Source organism: Coniophora puteana, assembly GCF_000271625.1.
Source record: "Coniophora puteana RWD-64-598 SS2 unplaced genomic scaffold CONPUscaffold_9, whole genome shotgun sequence".
NCBI lineage: Eukaryota > Fungi > Basidiomycota > Agaricomycetes > Boletales > Coniophoraceae > Coniophora > Coniophora puteana.
In genome coordinates, this window is record NW_006913061.1 from 765,938 (window position 1) to 784,415 (window position 18,478).

Here is an 18,478-nt window from a genome sequence, read left to right on the forward strand (position 1 = left end):
GTATTTATAAGAGGTAACGACTCAGAACGGCGCGTATCGAAGGACTTACGAGACAGTACGTAGGCAAGGTCGCGCAAGTTGTAGTTCTCCGGTGTACTACTCTTAAGGCCACTTAGATAACGTCAAGGTGAGATGAGACAATGTGCTTGAGCTTCGATAGTGTTGTAGCGAAAAGTACTGAGTGCCACTGGTGGATGCGTACTGGCGCGGACGCGTAAGTTGCGCGCGCCACGTACGGAATTCCGGGCCGACGAGCTCCAGGTGTGATTCCCACGCTCGTTCGCTCTGCTCTCAGTCATCGAATCGTTCATCCTCGTTCGTCATCCGCTCGCGAACTGCAAGAACCTAAAGTCGAGATCATATTTCTCGACCGTTCGCTGCCACAGTACAGGTATCGTCGCTCAATGTCTCACAGCCTATCTTTTCTCATCAAATCCAGTCAGCCTCAAGCCACGTCGCGCCTCCCTGCCAACGCCGTTTCATGACAAATTCAATGTTCTCGAGTAAGTTCCTCCCATTCGTATCCTTAGTAACATCTGGCTGCTTCATCACCCTGGGATCTAGGATAGAGCCCACTTCAAATAGCTGCTCGTACCTGCCGTTCTCCGAGAAAGCTCCTCCCACTCTGTGTGGTTTTCAAATGGTTGCTTGCTATCTCATCATCCCGCGTTTCGGCTGAGCGTCTACTGCAAACAGCACGCTGACATCCCTCATCCTGCTCAGATAGACCGATGATGTCGCTCGCTTCTGGTCATGATCCATCAGCCCTCGTTCGCCACCGGACATATTCACCTGGACAAAGTCGATTGGATCAAGCCACAGGCCCAAGTGTCGCTCAGTCCCGCTCCCGCTCTTGCTAACTGCATACTTCGAGTTTGCTGGCCATCTCGGACTCCGCTCATGTAGGATGACGAGATACCAGTTGCATCATGCCAAGGGTATGTCGGCCGCGCTCAGCGCTCATCTGATGCCTTTACGGTCTTCGGAGTCAAATCAAGACGCCGAGGACGCGACACAACCCGACTCCTCTATTGACTGATTTTTGCCCGAACATAATCATGGCCCTCTCATCTAAAAACGATCTCTAGCACCAAGGAGGTAAATCATGTCAACTACTGTGTCACATCTCGAGGTCGAAGGGTGGTGCGCCTGCGTTATCCGTCAGTTACCTCGAGGCTAGGCACTTCTCCGAAGGAGGTCCAAAACTACTATTGCACTGTCGACGTGGCATTTAGGCGCTAACAGAGCTAACAGAGAATCTCGTATGCTTCTATGCTACAGGATGCGCTGGCTCGGGAAGTGAAACGCTCAGACGCGCCCCTACGTGTTGCATGCGCCGACTTTTACGCTGTTTGCCATGTAACCACATTAACCCGCGCATACCATACAGGTTTTGGCCTCCAATTCGTCCAGCACCCGTCCAGCTCTCATTTAGGTCGATGTCTTTCGAGCACTTATAAGGCAGACAAGAAATGCCAGGATCTCCAGTTTCAGCACCACCTTTCACAGTCTTTCCTCAGCTTCTGTTCCCCGATCGTCCTCGATCTTTCACTGAACGATCAAAGTTCAACTTTCATTCATTACCCAAGACAACCCGCACAACCATGGTTGCCCTCACTTCTGTCTTTACCACTCTCTTTGCTGCTGCCCTTTCTATCACCGGCGTCGTCGCCGCCCCTGTGAATCAGACCCTCTCTGCCCGTTCCGCTGCCCCGGCGGCTCCTCACTTCGTCGCGTACGACGACAAGTGGATCACCCCACCGTCTGCTGCCGACCTTGAGGGCTATAATGTATAGTACGTGTTTTCTGATACGCACTTCACCTCTCCGAGTCGTTCACAACCTAACCATCCTCCCTTCTTCCGTACAGCGCGCTCACCTTCTGGCGCCCGAACGCTCCCGTCGACCAGGCCCAAAACTGGGCGGGACTCGACGTCGCAACACGCACCTTAGCCCTGACGAACTACAGGGCGGCGGGAATCAAGACCGTCGTGTCTGCATTCGGCGCCGATTTCTTCCCGACGAGCGGCAGCCCGGCGCTGGACCCCACGCAGACGGCCGACCAGCTCGCGGCATGGGTGATCCAGTATGGCCTCGACGGCGTCGACATCGACTACGAGGACTACACTGCGATGAACAAGAAGGACGGGTCTGCGGAGCAGTGGCTCATCACGTTCACGACCGAGCTGAGGAAGAAGCTGCCTGCGTCTGACTATTTCATCAGCCACGCTCGTGAGTTATCATCGCTAGGAGGCAAGGATTCCGGGCTGATTTGAGGTGATAGCTCTCGCCCCCTGGTTCTCGCCAATTTACACGTCTGGTGGTTACCTTAAGGTCGATCAACAGGTTGGCTCCCTGATCGATTGGGTAAGCCTTTCTAATTATACGCACACCTCGGGATGCTCTACTAACCATGTTCACCTGCCCTCCAGTACAACGTCCAGTTCTACAATGGTGAGCACCGCTTCGTCCTTCCAACATCTCCAAACCCCACTCACCCTTCACTTATTATTCACAGACAATGCCGAATACTCCACCTGCGACGGCCTCATCAACACCTCCTCCGCGACGTACCCCAACACGGCCCTCTTCCAGATCGTCGCGGCGGGTGTCGCCGCCGACAAGCTCGTCATCGGCAAGCCCGCCACCAGCGCCGACGCGCCCCAAGGCGGCTACATGAGCGCGAGCGACCTCGCGTCTTGCCTCCAGCAGGCGACCGCGAAGAACTGGAACGCCGGCGTCTCGGTCTGGCAGTACCCCGACGCTGACGCCGCCTGGATCAAGACGGTCCGCTCGCTCGCGTTCCCCGAGTAAATCGAGCGCGCTGCGCTTTCCCTAGCCGTGATTTCTCATGAAGTTAGTATTACTCGGGCGCATACTCGTGCAAACGAGGGATCTTTTGTGATATCCGTATATTTTATAGATTTGTGCTACGGGATTTGCGGGGTGCCTTGATAGTTACCCTACCGTTTGCTGTATACCCTAACTGTTTTGACTGATATTGTTCGTTCTTTCTTTTTGGGTTCATCTCGTTAATGTTATCTTATTTATTGCGCGCAAAATACAGCCTGTGAGTGAACATTAAGCAGACAGCTATGCCAGCCATTGCCCTCAATGAAGGTAAAGTCCTTAGCTTTAGTTTTACCCATTGACACGCATATCACGTCGTCTTTACATTCAGCTTCATCTCACTCGGGTCAATTTTTGTGTGCGTGATGGACTGTGGTTCTCAGTGCATGGTAGTGTGATTCGGTCGCTCCTAGGCCGGTGTGGTTCGATCGCAAACAAGGCGGCCAACATATCACAAACACGGAATATGCCGCACCACGTTGCAAACGACGGTAATCTAGACGCCCAATCATGTCTATCGCTGACCACTCGAGTGAGGCGACCGTCATCGAAGAGTTTCAAGCAAGCGTCCATTCATTACCAGCGACATCGTTGCCAGACGCAGACAACACCAGTATGCAAACAACGCCGATTCGCCCTGGGACCTACCTACTTCTCCAGTTTGGGGGACGGATGGCTATGGACCTGACCAACAAACACACTGTAACAGGTGGGTTTCATTGTACGGATGGATGGACGAGCGGCTCTGAATGTACAGCTGACACTTAGGCTATACAAAACACGAGAAGAATAACCAGAAGGTACGTCCATGTCAGATCCAGCTTGCTCGAGCTTTCCGATAGCACCGTGCGCATTGAACAGTGGGAGATCTCACCATTTGGAGCGGGCTATTCCATCAAATCTGTTACCGGGCCTATTGAAAGATATGTCGCCTGCGAGACAGACACCTCGGTGTCAACGAAACCTTATCCTGTCAGCTGGAGAATAGAAAGCATTTCGAGAAATGAAGAGACCAATTTTCAGTATGTATACTTCACGCCTCAGAGAATTGCGTGATTTTAGAGATTGATGTTGATCTCGTGCTCACTCGCAGAATTGTGTGGCCAAATAGCCAGCTGGCGATCACATTGACTAGTTCAGATCCAGGGACCAAGGTCAGAATTGTTGAGAATTGTTATGACCGATGATATACTAACATATGCGCCGCTCCGGTAGGTGAGGTTAGCGCCCGTCGGGGATCCAGGACAGGAGTGGACGACTCGCCGAGTTGGTGAGGTCAGGACAAACGTCGCACCAGGCGCTCCTATGACCACTCAGTCGACATATACGCTGTCCAGCTCCGACTCGGAGCCCGCCATCCGCATTGAAGGGGCAGGGAGTCATCCAACGATCGTTATCAATGACAGAAATACTATTCCGGAGAACGGGGAGCTGGTTTTCACGACAACTACTACGTGGTCCAACACTATGACATCTACGGTAACAAAGTTCGAGAGAATCATGAAGTAAAGTTTTCGCTCGCGCACAGGAGGAAGTAAGAGAGAAAATTGCAATAATACATACCTGTGGCTAGTTATAATCGGTTCCCTCGCGTCCCGCAGAGAAGTGATATCATTTTGGGGGTCAATTGAATTGGCGTTGCGTTATCGTAGGGCGAAGCAGCATTATGTCGCTCACTTAGTTCCCCCACCACTTTCCCACATCTTGAAAGCTAGGGGACTGCACCAAGCGGACGTATCAGATGTATGGTTCAAGACAGTTAGTGATGGCGTTGAGTGGGAGAGCATTAGAATGAAAAATCGAAACTAGAGAAAGCGCTACGTGAGGGATAAGGCACTTTGCGGCACAAATTCCTAAGTCGGTCTCGAGACCTCATGCTATGGCCGTGGGCACGCAAGCCGAGCTCCAGATGTGATTCCCACGCTCGTTCACTCTAATCAGTAAGCCTTTCTTCGTCAATTCTTCGTGCCCATATTAATATGTGTTCACGTTAACACCGGATCTTTCACTGATTACGACAGGAGTATCCATCTGTTTTCATGGCGGGGGCATCCCATGATTATGTGTTATCTGGGTTGTATAGTACTTGGTGCTCCGCACGGGCGACCCATGATAATATTCGCCCGCGAAAGAGTGACCGGTCTGACACTAATCAGCATCCTGCTGTACATTTCTCTTTTGCCCATGTCAAAAGCCTCATTTTTTTTATAGCCATCGGCGCCTTTTATCAGACTCATATTCTAGTTTTGCTGCAAGTAAATCTAGCAACAAGCTTGGATGATAGAGGAGTGAGCCTCGCGGGAGAAGTGTCGGACTTTGGAGGATTCCGGTGGCGCCGAGAGCCGTGGGTGCTACTATACAGACGGTTCAGCCACAGATATACTACCCCATTCACTTCTACCATGAGTGAGGGCAGGTTTGACAGTACTTGCATAGTATTGTACCTAGCGCCCGTTCTACACCAGCTGCGTTCTCGTCACGCGTCTTCAACATGGACACAGGTTCAATTCGCCCAGGAATCTACCTGATTCTGCAGTATGGTGGAGGTACAAGCATGGATTTGGTCGGAAAACGTGTTGTGAAAGGTATTGTTATGACAGTATTCGAGGAGGACGATTCTCCGCAACTACCTTGTGTCACTTTACAGGCCACATAAGACATGAGGGAGACACCCAAAAGGCGAGTCTCCGTTGAACCTTCTGATCAGGATTTTTGATGCCGCACGACATGTACAGTGGGAGCTCTCGCCATTCGGAACTGGACATTCTATCAAGTCACTGTTTGAGGACTCCGGGATGTATATTACCTATGACACGGATGCCAACGTGATCGCGACACCTTACCCCGTTTGCTGGAACATAGAAGTCATCTCTGGCAGACCCGAGCCTACCATCCGGTACGTGTGGTTTACCAATGAGACGCTTGATTGCGTTCTTGCACCATACTGAATTCACGCCGCTTCATAGGATCATGTGGCCAAACAGCCCTTTAGCAATAACACTAAGTAGCTCTACCCCAGACACAGGGGTGAGCGCCCTCAACGACTACGATACCTCAAACGATATCACTAACTATTGAGTTGATCCAATAGGTGAAACTATCTCCACTCACGCAGCCAGGGCAGGAGTGGATAGCTCGCCGCGTTGGTGAGCCGACACCAAATGCTGAGCAGGGTGTCCCGGTGGTGCTTCAGTCCACGTACACAGTGCCAGGTTCAGAACACACCGTGCGCATCGAAGGAGCAGGTAAACACCCTATAATTGTCATTGACGACAAAGATGCTATCCCGGAAAACGGGGAGTTAGTCATCACATCAACTACCACTACCACTATTACTACCACCACAGTGACAAAGGTACATAGGAAGTAGTTTCTAATGAGGCCAATTGGCGATGCATTATCGCAGCGCGTCAGATCACCGCCGGTGTTATGCCATGCACTCAAAGGAGTGTTATACTATTATCACACTACTTGTTTCTTTGTACGCAAAGATCTATTTATCGCTTAACGTTTTCTCTATCCTCGGGACAAACTTACATAGGAATGACGTGGGATACCTGTGAACAAAAAAACTCCGCAATTAGGTCTTAACACACCACAGAACAAAAGTGAGCAGCTTACGACGTCGCACCACGCAGCTCACTCAGATGCCGGGCCAATTACGTTGTCAGCAGCTCCATTTGTCTTCTCAATGTGGAAAATCGCGAGGATGCGGGCCATCGCCGACCAAACCAATGCTTAAGTTGCAAGGTGTCGCCCAGGGCCAATACGGCGACTAAGTCCGACGGCTGACAATTTCAGCGTCGCCCTTGGTTGAAACAAATCAAGTGTTTGATATAATACACGTGTTAGTGCTGGGGGGTTTGTGTCAGAGAGGCAGAGTGCATCTTACTTCAGCGTGAAACATGCGCCACGCACTAATGGGGCTCGCATGGTTGAATCACAACGAAGGCGCCCTTCTGAAACGAAAAATAAAATTGCCAAGCTTACATTATCAGAAATCCTCAACTCATCAACTACGCCCGAATTCGCCTAATGGACTCGACTTATGAGCGCTTATCAGCCCCACACCTTTCCAATAGCAACTTGGAAGTATAGAATGCGCCGCAATATGTACATATTCTCAGCTGAGCGAAAGCAGAAAGAAGATGATGATTATCAGATCCTAAGAGTACAACAAACAACGATTATCCCAAAAACTGCTTTAACAAGAATCGATGCACGAAGAGTAGAGATCGCCTAGAGCTTGTCGTAGTACGTGTCGAGAGGAGGAATATCGGGCTAGAGAAAATGATTAGATACCATACTAATGATCAAAACGTGTTACTAACCTTAAGACCCTTGCGTGTGCGGATATCCTTGACAATCCCCTCGAGTTTGCTGCCCTTGTCCAAGGGAGCTGGACGGACGTCAGTACGGTGTTAGAGCAAAACGTCACTTCATAATACGCACATCCGTTCATGATTTCCCAGTGATCGAAGACACTCTGAGGGAACGCCTGGCCAGCAGTTTGTGACCGGAGGTCACCGTTGAAGCCGAACGACTCCATGACGGGCAGGTAAGCCTTGACGGTGAACATAGGGGTTCCGGGTCTCTGCTCTTCGCTGAAGACCTGTCCGCGACGTCTGTTCAGGACACTGTAGATACCGCCGATCGCGTTCTCAGGGCACTGGATCTCGACTGACACGAGTTAGACTGGGGTGAACGATATCCAGTAAAATGTGCGTACCCAAGAAGACGGGCTCCTGGAGACCTGGATCGGCAAGGAGACACGCGGCGTAGGTGACACGGCGGCAGGCGGGGATAATTTGTCCGCCACCACGGTGAATTGCATCAGAATGGAGCTAGGGAGAGATGAGCGCTTATCTGACTATCAAAAACGCACTGGCTTACCGTAACATCAATAATGTTGACGCGGACGCCACGCATGTTCTCTTCAGCGCAGACACCCTCCTTGGTGGCCCACTGGAAGGCGGCGACGCACGAATCCTTGATTTCGTGCAGGTACTGAACGCCCTTGGTGACGTCAACGAGCAGGTTAGGACCAGCAGTGTCGGGACCGAAACACCAAATCTTCCTGGCATCGGTGACATCCCAACCGTACTCGTCAGCGAGGATACGGGCGCGGGCCTTGTTTTCGTCGCGGGCATTGACCTTGCCTTCCTCGATCGCCTTGGTGAGCTCCTCGTCTAGGGGAATGGCCTTGGCGTAGAGACGGCTGTGCTTGTTCTGAGACTTCGAGAGGGCGACAATCGAAGACTCGGCCTTCACCGTCTCACGGTAGCCGACGACAGGGTCGGAGATCTTGAGGGGAACACCAGCGTGGTCTTCTTGCAAGTCCTGTCGATGGGTTAGTACAGCATATAACCGACCGGATCATGGTAGCGCACCTTCAAGCAAATCTCCAAGTGCAGCTCCCCGGCACCGGCGACAATGTGCTCCCCGGTATCAGCGGTCCAAGTTTGCACGCAAGGATCCGACTTGGAGAGACGCTTGAGGCCTTCGACGAGCTTGGGGAGATCGGAAGCGTTCTTCACTTCGACGGCGACCCGGACGACAGGGGAGACAGAGAACTTCATGACCTTCATGTTGTGAGCAGTCTCCGAAGTGGTAAGAGTACCGTTCTTGAGCAGGAACTGATCGATGCCGACAAGCCCGACGATGTTACCGGCGGGACAGTCTTCGATGGGCTCGACGGAACGGCCCATCATGAGAACGGTGCGCTGGATAGACTTGACGAACAAGTCGTCCTTCTTGCCGGGAATGTAGTTGGGGCCCTGGATGCGGACACTAAGGCCTGAGCGAACGGTACCGGAGAAGACACGGCCGAACGCGTAGAAGCGTCCCTTGTCGGAAGTGGGCACCATCTTCGAGACGTAGAGGACGAGAGGACCCTTGGGGTCACAGTCCCTGATACCGATGGCTGACTCATCGTCCATGGGACCCTCATAGAGGGTCTCCACACGGTAGTGCTGGGCGGTTTGGGGGGAGGGAAGGTTGATGACGATCATTTCCAGCATCGAGTCGCCGGCGGGGAGGAACTTGCGCATCATGACCTTGAGGAGAGCTTTCCCCTCGAGAGCACGCTCTTCCTGGAGGAGTTTGATGTCGAGCTTCTCAGTCATGACAGTGATCTGGTCCTTCTTGCCGTTCATGACAGCATCGAAGATCTTGAAGATGGGGTCGAGGACGAACATGTTGAAGGCACGCTCCAGCGGCTTGCCGTCAGAATCCGTTGACTTGGTGGTCCACTTGGAGGTGGCAGGGTTGAAGTAGTTGTCGCCCCAGAGCTTGGCCATGATCTTGTCCTTGTCGACGCCAAACTTGCTCGCGTAACGACCAGCGAACTGACGGAGGGTGAACCCCCACCCATGGAGACCAGAGCCGAAAGCAACGGTACCCTTTTCAGGGTAAACCTGGACGTCACCGAGGGCGGCATCGTGATATGTGGAGATGATGACGTTGACAGTCTCGATAGTACGCTGGAACGACTGGTAGAGGTCCTCCTTTTGAACATGGAGCTCAAGAAGGGCGCGGTCGACCTTGTTGATGATGATGACGGGCTTGATGCGCTCAGCGAGAGCCTGACGCAGGACGGTCTCTGTCTGGACACAGACACCCTCAATGCAGTCGACGACGACGAGAGCACCATCGGTAACACGGAGAGCGGCCGTGACTTCAGACGAGAAGTCGACGTGTCCGGGAGAGTCGATCAAGTTGATCAAGAACTCGTTACCTAGAGACATATATAAGCCGTAGTACAGGCTTGATAGAGATCAAGCGTACCCTCCGTCTTTTGATTTCTTGTTACAGCTCCCAAGTCGTCCTTTTCGATCTCGAAGTACATGGAAATAGCAGTCGACTTGATCGTGATACCACGTTCCTTTTCGTCAGGTCGGGTGTCCGTAAACAGCATCTTACCGGCCTTGTCGTCGGCAATGATACCAGCCTTCGAGACTAGTGAATCGGTGAGGGTAGACTTTCCGTGGTCGACTAAGAGACTTCATCAGATGGTGGCGGGCCGTCGTGAGATTATTGGGGCTTACCATGAGCAATGACACTCATGTTTCGAATGTTCGTGGGGCGGTCCATGAGCCCACGGATCTGGTCTGTGTGATTGGACCATGATAAGTATGCTACGGGAAAAATAAGAGAAGAAAAGTCGGTGCTTGCCTGTGGTGAATTTACTGCGATCATCAATAGGGGTCATCAGTACGATGGAACGGTATGGTGAAGGAGAGAAGTTACTGACACCATGGTGAAAGGACTTTACAGATTTAAACAGATCAAAGATACTGAGATACCGAGTTTTGGATAGAGAGGATGAGTCGACTCGAGGGTGTTGAAACCGCAGAGACTGGGCGAAGAGGGCTAAGGGTTTTAGGATAGGGCAGACATGCAAATGGCATGCATTGCTTATATATGCACGGTAGTAACTGCCTCGATATCGTTCACTCTCTCAAGATGTTGCCGGGACCGCAGTGTGCTGCAGTGTGACTTGTCGGTCGGGTAGCGGCAGCGAGAGTGCCTAGACACGGATATCCTGAAACTAGACTGTTACTTACCGACAAATGATTCAAGAATAAGATACCGAGTCATGGAGCTCCTCAGTGATGCGCCCAAGCCGGAACCGACCGGAATCTGATGGAGACCCGGGAATTCATATTCAGTAGTGACTCGGAAAGCGGGACCCCTGACAGCGTATTCTGAGCAAGTGACTAAGTGAGCGTTGACGAAGTTGAACGTTAACGTTTGAACGTTGACCACGACTGTCGACACAATATCATGTATGCGCGTGGCGATGCTTTCCCTGAGTAAGTTACAGAGAAGCAAGACGCGACCAAGGAGATGATTCGGGGATCCATAATTGTAATCGTAGTGCGTTTTCGCAAGAAATGATAAATGATACCAGACGATTACAGCATCGCCCTCAGCTGAGAGAAATGGAACCTTGGATAATCTACACGTTTAACTGTGTGAGTGTGAGTCAGAGTGTATCTCACTGCCAGCGGGGAATGTGCGCCACACACCGATGAAGTTCGTATGGCTGAATCACAGCACGTCGTATCAGTTTAATGTCGTCAACTCAACAAATTGCTATCAAATTTCTCTACACATACAACTGGCCAACGAGCTTATCAATCTGCTCTGCGGCCTTCCAGATGCGCACTCTGTTCCGCATTGAGCCGCTCGAAAGGCATCTCCTCATGTACGCCCAGGGGTCGCAAACTTGGCCCATCTCAAAGTGTGGCTCGTAATCTCGGGATGTAGCAACGGGAATGTACCACGGTGCGCTTTTCATAATCCAGCCTCGCGCTATTGCGTTCCGACCAGCTTCCGAGCCGAGCAGTATAGCTCGTAGAGTGCGTGACGTAGACGAAAGAGAGAATAAAGAAGTCATCGGAAGCTGTTCTGTGATTGCGCAGAGGAGCTCACACGGCAGGCTCTCAACAGCAGATAAAGTGGTGCCGGCCATCGGTGGCTCGATCAAGGTGAGTGGAGGGTCATCGCGGCAGGATGCCAGTTCTATCGGAAAACTAATCGCGTCAATTTCATGGTGCAAACATGGAGGGACGACTACCACATACCTATCGGGACTCATCCACATCCAGAAACCTCCCCGATGAATAATGGTCTCCTTGATGGCTTGCACGTCCCCCAACTCTTCCAGAGAAATCACCGCTTCTGCATTCATCCAAGGTATAGGATCCGGGTACTGTTCTCGTTGCTCACTGATCTCGCCGTAGTCAACGTCTACTAGCCCGCTACAGTCCCCACTGAGATCGGAGTGCCCTTGGTGCACCGCGAGGCGCCACAGGCGCGCGGGTGTGACCCTACCGTGCGTCGCGAGATGCAGGATGGGCAAAGCGAAGGTTTGGACCATCAAAAGCGCACCAAATGAGACGAGGAAGGGGCCTCGTGCATCTGCCTTCCCGTTAAGACCGAAAGGCCCATCCACGGCGCCGTGTTCCCAACTACCACCTGCTCGGCAGTGTCGGAGAGCACTGATCCGAAAGTCCGGGGTACCAAGAGCGATTTCCTTTGGGATACCGCCGCCTGAATCTTGATTTTCATGTGCATCGAAGTCTCCTGTTACGCGAGGTGTGATCATTATGCTTACTCTTTACGAGTCAAAGGTCGAACGCACGCACCAATAGCCGTTACGTCATTTACTGTCTCCTCCTCCGTCCCTAGCTCGCTGAGAGCTTGTGATACCAATCGTCCCACCGAATTAGGAGGTTGGTAGTCCTGATAAGTTCGAATTCTGTGGGGAATTTCGGGGGTGCAGCCTGAGATCTACCCACTGATAGTTAGCTGGCGACAGCAGACCATGCTAAGTGATAAGACTCACGAGACAGAATACCGTTATCTTCCCCATTCTACAATGGGGTGAGTGCCGTGTCCTTCGAGAAGCTACAAAGGAAGTGATCCCAGAGAGAATCGGGAGGATGGCGTAGAGTATATGCTGGATAAGCGTTCTGTGGGCCGCAGCAATGGCACCTAACACGTTTTTGTGACGCACCCACAGCTGGTCTGGGAATGAATGTTCAATGGTGATGACAAGGGGAATAAAGCTTATGTAAAGTACATCACAGAGAGTCAAACACATTCATGGTGCACCGTCTGTAGAGGGATGGCAATGAGCACGTCGCGGTGCAAAGTCCGACTCGGAATCGGTCTGCTGTGTCCGTGCAATGGGGGCATCCGTGGGAAACCCGGCATCATAACCTTCCGGTTCGCACCTCAGCGTCTTCATCCCCGCTCTCAGCGTCCGCTCTTTTATCCACCGACCACGAGTCGGTCACTTTCCCTTGACATTGGCGAAAGAAGCTCGGAAGAAAGAATTCGCTCATGTTTTCACGCTGCGTTCAGCGCGCATGACTAGCGACTCATTGTATGACTCCAATCCGTGGAGTCTTTCGGCAACGCGTGAAACGCGTGAGCTAGCGATGCTATGCCGTCGCGTCACCTTCTTAAGCTCGCGACCTGCTCAACATTGTCCTTAAAGATCATCTCTGCAAACATCCACACTCTTATTTTACTGAAGTCCCTTCAGCATGGGCAAAGTCACGGTATTCTGCGTCGTAAGCCCTACTCCCTCTACGTGCCGGTCCTGCTGCTTACTGAGTCATACGTCCAGATATCTGGCTGCACTCCGGAGAGTGCCAACAACCTCTCAGGATATACTGATTACTACGCGGACAACTACGAAGATGAACTCGACGAAGACGCAGAAGCGAACCAGCTTGACAGAGATGAGGAGGACGACTCTGAAGGAAAGCTGGGTCCTCTCGTCTCGCAAGCTATACGCGAGCTAGCCGATGACGATGAAGATGTCAATGACGTGACAGTTATAGGTGCGTTATGCTCATCATGATGTCCTCTGCGGCCCCCTTACCTTGTCCTTTCCCTCAGGCGACTTCGCCAAAGCGTCGCAGCAAGACACCGGAGGCCGAATCCCTAAAGACGAAGCACTCAAAGCACCCGACTCAGCGATCACCGCCCGGCGGCACTGCAAAGCCGGCGGCGACTGGGAGTTTGGCTCCGTCGACGCGCCTGAAAAGGGTGACTACCTCGTCTCGTTTGGCGTACTCATCATGGTGGAGGACTTTGCGTTGCCTATCCTCTACCTCGCGACGCGTGGGCGCATGACGCCGCAGCGCCTATGGCGACTAGCGATGAATCAGGGGCACTCAGACTTTTCGGGCGCCGGGTCATCGGGGCTGGATGATGTCGATTATGGCGAGATCAACGACGAGCGCGAACAGTTCCCGCTGCCGATTCCGAACATGAAATGTAGAGAGGTGAAAGCCCTGGAGGAATTAGGCGACGTACAGGCGATTAAGGATGCAATTGCGCATCGTGGAGGGTATTGGATGTGGATGAGAGCAGATAGGTGCGGTTTGTTTTCAGCTACCCGAGTTAACCATGAATTAAGCGCTTGTTCAGATTTCCGTTAGACGGTGAACAGAGTGCCCCGTCCGTCGCATCTCCGGATGTTCCGCCTAGCGTCCCCAATGCCCCGACGATCGAAAAGCTCCCATTGGAACTCTTTCACATGATTGTGCTTTCGGGCCCGATCACTTCCCTACTTGCCCTCGCCTCAACCTCCCGCACGATGCGCTCAATCCTCTTGGGTTCTGAAGCCAACCGCAACACGCTTGCAACCGCGTGGATCGCGCGAAATGCGCCGTGGTTCACACCCGCCACATCGGACCTTGAGCCGGAGTACGAGATGCACAAGGTTCAGGATGCATGGGCGTATCTGCAGAGGTGCTGCAGGAGCGCTTCGATGCGGAACAGGGCAAGAATATGGAAGGTCGCAGAGAGCATTGAGGACGTTGCGGAGCAAAATGGCGTGTGACATTACATCTCGAAATATGGACAGTACTTTTAGTATTACGCAACTATGCAACCACAATGGCAACAAACACAGTAACAGCCGTCGTCTGAGCATGAGGCCGTAAATTTTGGGGAGTGCGTCTTGAAGAAAGCACCTGACGCATCGGGGACCATATCCCAGTCGCCATCGTCCGAAGGAAGGGGCTAATTGTTTACCAAGACAAGGCTGGATCAGCGTCAGGGCGTCTCGCATCACTAAATCGGGGGGAAAATGTCGGCGCATAAACGAGGTTATCAGTGTTATAATATGACCGTTGATAGAATCCTGTATGACCGTAAATGGCGAGGATTCAACATTAGTTAAGCGTCAGCCCACAATATGAGAATGAAATATGGTAGAATATCATATTATCGGGATCTTACCATTGAGTACCATATGATCGTGAGCTTACCATGGACCGAAACTCGAGGTAAAATCACTCGCAATATGTGGGAGCATAACAATCCGGATCTCATTTCGAAGGCAACATGATCATTCGATTATATGAAACTGCTCATAAACCGGTTAGCAACTAACAAAAGCGCGCTGAGCAGCAGAAGACTGACCTCTACAATTCATCAAAGCCAGCCTCGTTAGCGAGCGCTTTGTCCTCACCCAAGAAACCTCCCTCATCCGCCTGATCTGCAGTATCCATCTCCATCTCAGCCTCATCCTCGTCGCTTCTATCTCCGCTGCAGCTGGCATCTGTGAGTTCCTCTCAGGCTCCTCACCTTGCTCTCCCTCATCGCTGATGTGGTCATCGAATAGATCGCGTTCCTCGGCCTTGGGGATGCTCGAAGTCAATGCTAGGAGCTTTTGGTGCCACTCTGGGGGTAAGTTGTGGCCAATGCCACCACCTCGAAGCCGCATGAGCATGTCCCTATCAGCGAATCTAAGGAATAGTCAGTAGAGTACATTGATGTTTGGAGAAACATGGACATGTTCACATAATAGAATAGCCAATTGCTCACTAAATTGGGGTTCTTCGGCCCGAAGTGAAGACATCCTATATGTTAAGGAATTGATGGACCAGGTGTTTGCTCGTGCTTGAAGCTTGAAGGCTGGGATTAAGTCCTTGGGCACCTCAAATTACAGTGACAGGATTAATGAAATATCGTTCTGGAGCCACCAGACAAGAAGAATAACAATCTGCCGATCACAGAAGGACACTCACTGTGGAAGTAGACATTGACATGAAAGGTATCAACTTGAACGAGTCTGTTGGAATTCTCCAATTGACGTCATGGTGTCATGTCGGGCGCTTCGGGAGAAGCACAGTGGAGTCGCAGAGAAGCATGACGGAGACGGGAGATACGGGAGAAGGGAAGCAGAGAGATATGGAATGCTGGCCTTATATACCCGACCCCAGCGCCGCGACGTCCCTCACTCGCTTTTTATGCCACAAGCATCTGAGGGTAAGTCGTCCCGGGACACCGCATCACTGTCGCAGTCAGTATCACTCATGTAAATATTCCTTAGCTATAAACTAAGCTGTCTAGGTAATTCTACTCGCTTATGTCACAAGCGTCTAAGGACTAATCTGTCTATATTTTCACAGGTTTTGAGCCGCCTGCGTTCCTAGTGATCCAGAAACAAATGTTCAACCCCTCAGTCCCTCCCTTTAATTTGCCACTGCTCGCATATATCAATCATACCCATCCTTTGCAGATGCTAGCCGCAATAAATTCTCTTGTACACTGTAATGTCTGCTGTAGAGTGTACTGTAGTATTTGCAATGAAATTCTTGGTATTGGAAACCTTGTTGTGATCACAAGCCGTTATAATGCACCTGTTGTGAGTTCTAATAGCTGTGAGTGCCTATATGTTGTTATCATGTGGCCTCTGCTGATGGTAAGATGGCACTTAGATTATGGTAGATGCGAGTACCCATATGTTGTTTTCATGCCGTCTCTGCTAATGATAACACGCCCCTTCGAGTAGATAATAGATTCTTTGCTATGATCATATCTCCGTGATCTTTCCTGCATGCTCAAAATGGACTTTACATGCTACTAATGTCGGAGTCTCACCATTTCCCCGGTGTATATTTGTCATGATCTGTGATGTCGGTCAAGGTCATTTACTTATCATTCATCCCCCCATTTAGTGATGCGAGCGCTTGCCACATACCAGTTCGTGAACTTTGAGTGCCGAGTCCCGAATTTGGTTAAAAGACTGCTTGACGAGATGCCTGGTTCCATCTAGCCAGTGCAGTGCGACGGCTTTATCGTGATTCCATGGCATCTTCCAATGCTGAGGAAAGGGTCAACCGGCAAGTCTAGATTGAATCAGCAACACTCACTTTTACGACGTCGTACCCATCGGATAGCATCGCAGGGGCTGCGTCCAACTGATCCAGCAGCGACAAAACCTCCACCAAACACAATAGCCGAGTCTTCACGACCGCGAATAGGAGAGCACACAGCTTCTCGTCGCATTCTGCCTTCTTCAAGTGATATGTCCAGTACATGACGGCATATCGCAGGGGTTTCGAGTTGAGTTCATCACGCCGATTGTGAAACCCAGAGATCTCAGTCTGTCTTTGAACAGAATTGCCTAGTCCAAGAATGTCCTTCTTCAACTCTTTCATCAAGACCGTCAAGCACAAGAAGAGTAGCCTTCCGTGAGACTCGGCGGCTCGCACGTGAAACTCCTTTGAGCGAGATGGGTCAAGAACGTAGTCGCGTAGTGAGGCATGATAAACCTGGACGCAATCCGCGGAATTTGGAGAAGGTATACAAGACATGCCGTGCTCCGCTACGGCACAGTTGAACGCTGATGGGCAAGGACCTGAACAATTAGAACATGTCTAGTCAACCTTCTCGCACGTGCGGCTAGTCACACCAGAAAAAAAAGTAGAACTGCCACTGCTTCCCGAGCCTAAGCGCAAATGGTACATTGGACGCGGAGGAGACATGAATCAACTCAGCGCCAACCACACTCAGAAACATATTACTGCAAAACTTGAACATCGTAATAATTAGCACCATTGACCGTTCACACCCGAAGTCAAGATTTGAAACGTCATATTGACTATATACCGTTACTGGTGTTGGTTCCATTTATCCCCCGTTACCGCATCTGCGAGCATTGATACTACACGCTAACGAAGGCGCTATTGATTGGGATCGACGTAGTGCTATGAAGTAACTACAAACATGGGGCGGACATGACCCAAGCAAGCGATACTCGCGCTCATTTCAGCATGTCATACTGACGATATGTGTTGGCGCCTACGTCGCAACGTCGATGCTATCGAAACCTAGCATTGCCTGCGTTGCGACTGCGATGGAGAAAGACGGCCGATGTCGAGGCGCCGTTGGACTGCGCGACGCCTTGGCAATTCCAACAGCGACTTACTGAGAAGTTGCTGGCACTTGCGCAGCATAAGGTACCCGTTGCCTGTCGTTAAGTTCCGGTGACGCAAGTGATGCCGGAGGAGGAATTGCAATGCTGTAAAGCAATTAGTAGGCATTAGAAGAAGACGTGTGATAACGTACGGATTTGTCGTAGCAGGAGGCATGGTGTGGATCTGGGGAGATGAAAGGATGGGGTGCCAGGAGTGAGGGAGTTTCAAGGAGGGGCGCACCGAGAAACAGGATCTGAGCTGGCGGTGGTCGAGCATGCGATGAGTGTATATTCGCGGATAGCGAGTTTGAGTCTGTGATAGACATTATCAACGGAGATGGATGGTATTCGAGCAAGAGGGCGTACCTACATATTCTGCATCTGAAGCGAGTATGGGGGCGATCACGAACGAAATGAGGGTAGCGTCGGATATGGCAATCACTAAGGCTGAGTCGAGAAGACTGCAGTCGCCATCTACGAACGGGTTTTCGTGAGTTAATAGCCCAAAAGTGATGAGAATGGTACGTACTGAAGGTCTGCATTGAGGTCCTGGCAGGTCTGGTAAGCGGGTGTAGACGTTAGAGAGCTTGAGAGACGTACCACTTCTACAATTGCGAGGATCCATTTAATGCGAAAACGGGAGGAAGGGGAGGAAAGGATGGCGACGAACGATGCGCTCCATTAACTTATCAACCGGATGGCCCAAAAAGGACGAGGATTTCCAAATCGAAAGCGAATCTGATCTTAAGGGGATCTCATCAAAGACACAAACAAAAAGCCAAACAAAAGCGGGCAGAAATATTGAATATACGAGTAATGGACGACCGGAGAAAGATGTGCCATGCGCTGTTGAAAGACACGATCATTGAAAAGCTTGCTAATGTTGGCGAGCGACAGT

At 51.3% G+C, this 18,478-nt stretch overlaps 8 protein-coding genes across 8 annotated transcripts; 4 read left to right on the plus strand and 4 right to left on the minus strand.

The window, feature by feature from the left end:
- Positions 1–439: 439 nt before the first annotated feature.
- On the plus strand, positions 440–2,982 carry CONPUDRAFT_83360 (glycoside hydrolase family 18 protein). Its single transcript, XM_007772537.1, has 5 exons — positions 440–1,795; positions 1,870–2,231; positions 2,284–2,366; positions 2,432–2,453; positions 2,518–2,982. The coding sequence occupies exons 1-5, from the start codon at positions 1,605–1,607 to the stop codon at positions 2,811–2,813; spliced, it is 954 nt and encodes a 317-aa protein (XP_007770727.1). The 5' UTR covers positions 440–1,604; the 3' UTR covers positions 2,814–2,982.
- A 386-nt stretch (positions 2,983–3,368) lies between these two features.
- CONPUDRAFT_138238 (carbohydrate-binding module family 13 protein) lies at positions 3,369–4,377 on the plus strand. The gene is made up of 5 exons (XM_007772538.1): positions 3,369–3,558; positions 3,618–3,649; positions 3,711–3,871; positions 3,943–4,003; positions 4,065–4,377. Exons 1-5 carry the CDS (start codon positions 3,465–3,467, stop codon positions 4,356–4,358), a joined length of 642 nt encoding a protein of 213 aa, XP_007770728.1. The 5' UTR covers positions 3,369–3,464; the 3' UTR covers positions 4,359–4,377.
- An 888-nt stretch (positions 4,378–5,265) lies between these two features.
- CONPUDRAFT_83363 (uncharacterized protein) lies at positions 5,266–6,375 on the plus strand. Its single transcript, XM_007772539.1, has 4 exons — positions 5,266–5,434; positions 5,497–5,528; positions 5,585–5,745; positions 5,816–6,375. The coding sequence occupies exons 1-4, from the start codon at positions 5,341–5,343 to the stop codon at positions 5,925–5,927; spliced, it is 399 nt and encodes a 132-aa protein (XP_007770729.1). The 5' UTR covers positions 5,266–5,340; the 3' UTR covers positions 5,928–6,375.
- A 578-nt stretch (positions 6,376–6,953) lies between these two features.
- Positions 6,954–10,364, minus strand: CONPUDRAFT_83367 (eukaryotic translation elongation factor 2). Its single transcript, XM_007772540.1, has 10 exons — positions 10,102–10,364; positions 10,023–10,036; positions 9,896–9,958; positions 9,636–9,842; positions 8,240–9,585; positions 7,743–8,189; positions 7,579–7,693; positions 7,302–7,529; positions 7,181–7,248; positions 6,954–7,130 (listed from the first exon to the last, which is right to left on the minus strand). Exons 1-10 carry the CDS (start codon positions 10,104–10,106, stop codon positions 7,089–7,091), a joined length of 2,535 nt encoding a protein of 844 aa, XP_007770730.1. The 5' UTR covers positions 10,107–10,364; the 3' UTR covers positions 6,954–7,088.
- A 339-nt stretch (positions 10,365–10,703) lies between these two features.
- CONPUDRAFT_138240 (uncharacterized protein) lies at positions 10,704–12,382 on the minus strand. The gene is made up of 5 exons (XM_007772541.1): positions 12,202–12,382; positions 12,002–12,146; positions 11,438–11,939; positions 10,880–11,386; positions 10,704–10,821 (listed from the first exon to the last, which is right to left on the minus strand). Exons 1-4 carry the CDS (start codon positions 12,226–12,228, stop codon positions 10,960–10,962), a joined length of 1,101 nt encoding a protein of 366 aa, XP_007770731.1. The 5' UTR covers positions 12,229–12,382; the 3' UTR covers positions 10,704–10,821; positions 10,880–10,959.
- A 525-nt stretch (positions 12,383–12,907) lies between these two features.
- CONPUDRAFT_91343 (uncharacterized protein) lies at positions 12,908–14,214 on the plus strand (the record flags this gene model as incomplete). The annotated part of the gene is made up of 4 exons (XM_007772542.1): positions 12,908–12,934; positions 12,991–13,207; positions 13,266–13,746; positions 13,800–14,214. The coding sequence occupies 4 exons, from the start codon at positions 12,908–12,910 to the stop codon at positions 14,212–14,214; spliced, it is 1,140 nt and encodes a 379-aa protein (XP_007770732.1).
- A 2,242-nt stretch (positions 14,215–16,456) lies between these two features.
- CONPUDRAFT_145197 (uncharacterized protein) lies at positions 16,457–17,005 on the minus strand (the record flags this gene model as incomplete). Its single annotated transcript, XM_007772543.1, has 2 exons — positions 16,535–17,005; positions 16,457–16,510 (listed from the first exon to the last, which is right to left on the minus strand). The coding sequence occupies exons 1-2, from the start codon at positions 16,976–16,978 to the stop codon at positions 16,457–16,459; spliced, it is 498 nt and encodes a 165-aa protein (XP_007770733.1). The 5' UTR covers positions 16,979–17,005.
- A 635-nt stretch (positions 17,006–17,640) lies between these two features.
- Positions 17,641–18,122, minus strand: CONPUDRAFT_155681 (uncharacterized protein; the record flags this gene model as incomplete). The annotated part of the gene is made up of 4 exons (XM_007772544.1): positions 17,641–17,685; positions 17,733–17,893; positions 17,947–18,054; positions 18,110–18,122. 4 exons carry the CDS (start codon positions 18,120–18,122, stop codon positions 17,641–17,643), a joined length of 327 nt encoding a protein of 108 aa, XP_007770734.1.
- Between the last annotated feature and the right edge of the window lie 356 nt (positions 18,123–18,478).

Excerpts from the sequence above, each read along its gene's own strand:
- CONPUDRAFT_138240 (XM_007772541.1), bottom strand. The coding sequence starts at position 12,228 with ATGGGGAAGATAACGGTATTCTGTCTC. Across the intron at positions 12,147-12,201 it reads AGATAACGGTATTCTGTCTC|ATCTCAGGCTGCACCCCCGA; the intron begins GTGAGTCTTATC and ends ATCAGTGGGTAG. Across the intron at positions 11,387-11,437 it reads ATGTGGATGAGTCCCGATAG|TTTTCCGATAGAACTGGCAT; the intron begins GTATGTGGTAGT and ends TGACGCGATTAG.
- CONPUDRAFT_83363 (XM_007772539.1), top strand. The coding sequence starts at position 5,341 with ATGGACACAGGTTCAATTCGCCCAGGAATCTACCTGATTCTGCAGTAT. Across the intron at positions 5,435-5,496 it reads CGGAAAACGTGTTGTGAAAG|GCCACATAAGACATGAGGGA; the intron begins GTATTGTTATGA and ends GTCACTTTACAG. Across the intron at positions 5,529-5,584 it reads ATGAGGGAGACACCCAAAAG|TGGGAGCTCTCGCCATTCGG; the intron begins GCGAGTCTCCGT and ends CGACATGTACAG.
- CONPUDRAFT_83367 (XM_007772540.1), bottom strand. Across the intron at positions 9,843-9,895 it reads CATGAGTGTCATTGCTCATG|TCGACCACGGAAAGTCTACC; the intron begins GTAAGCCCCAAT and ends GAAGTCTCTTAG. Across the intron at positions 7,249-7,301 it reads CTGGGAAATCATGAACGGAT|CTCCCTTGGACAAGGGCAGC; the intron begins GTGCGTATTATG and ends ACGTCCGTCCAG.
- CONPUDRAFT_138238 (XM_007772538.1), top strand. The coding sequence starts at position 3,465 with ATGCAAACAACGCCGATTCGCCCTGGGACCTACCTACTTCTCCAGTTT. Across the intron at positions 3,559-3,617 it reads CAACAAACACACTGTAACAG|GCTATACAAAACACGAGAAG; the intron begins GTGGGTTTCATT and ends GCTGACACTTAG. Across the intron at positions 3,650-3,710 it reads ACGAGAAGAATAACCAGAAG|TGGGAGATCTCACCATTTGG; the intron begins GTACGTCCATGT and ends CGCATTGAACAG.
- CONPUDRAFT_83360 (XM_007772537.1), top strand. The coding sequence starts at position 1,605 with ATGGTTGCCCTCACTTCTGTCTTTACCACTCTCTTTGCTGCTGCCCTT. Across the intron at positions 1,796-1,869 it reads CTTGAGGGCTATAATGTATA|CGCGCTCACCTTCTGGCGCC; the intron begins GTACGTGTTTTC and ends TCTTCCGTACAG. Across the intron at positions 2,454-2,517 it reads CAACGTCCAGTTCTACAATG|ACAATGCCGAATACTCCACC; the intron begins GTGAGCACCGCT and ends TATTATTCACAG.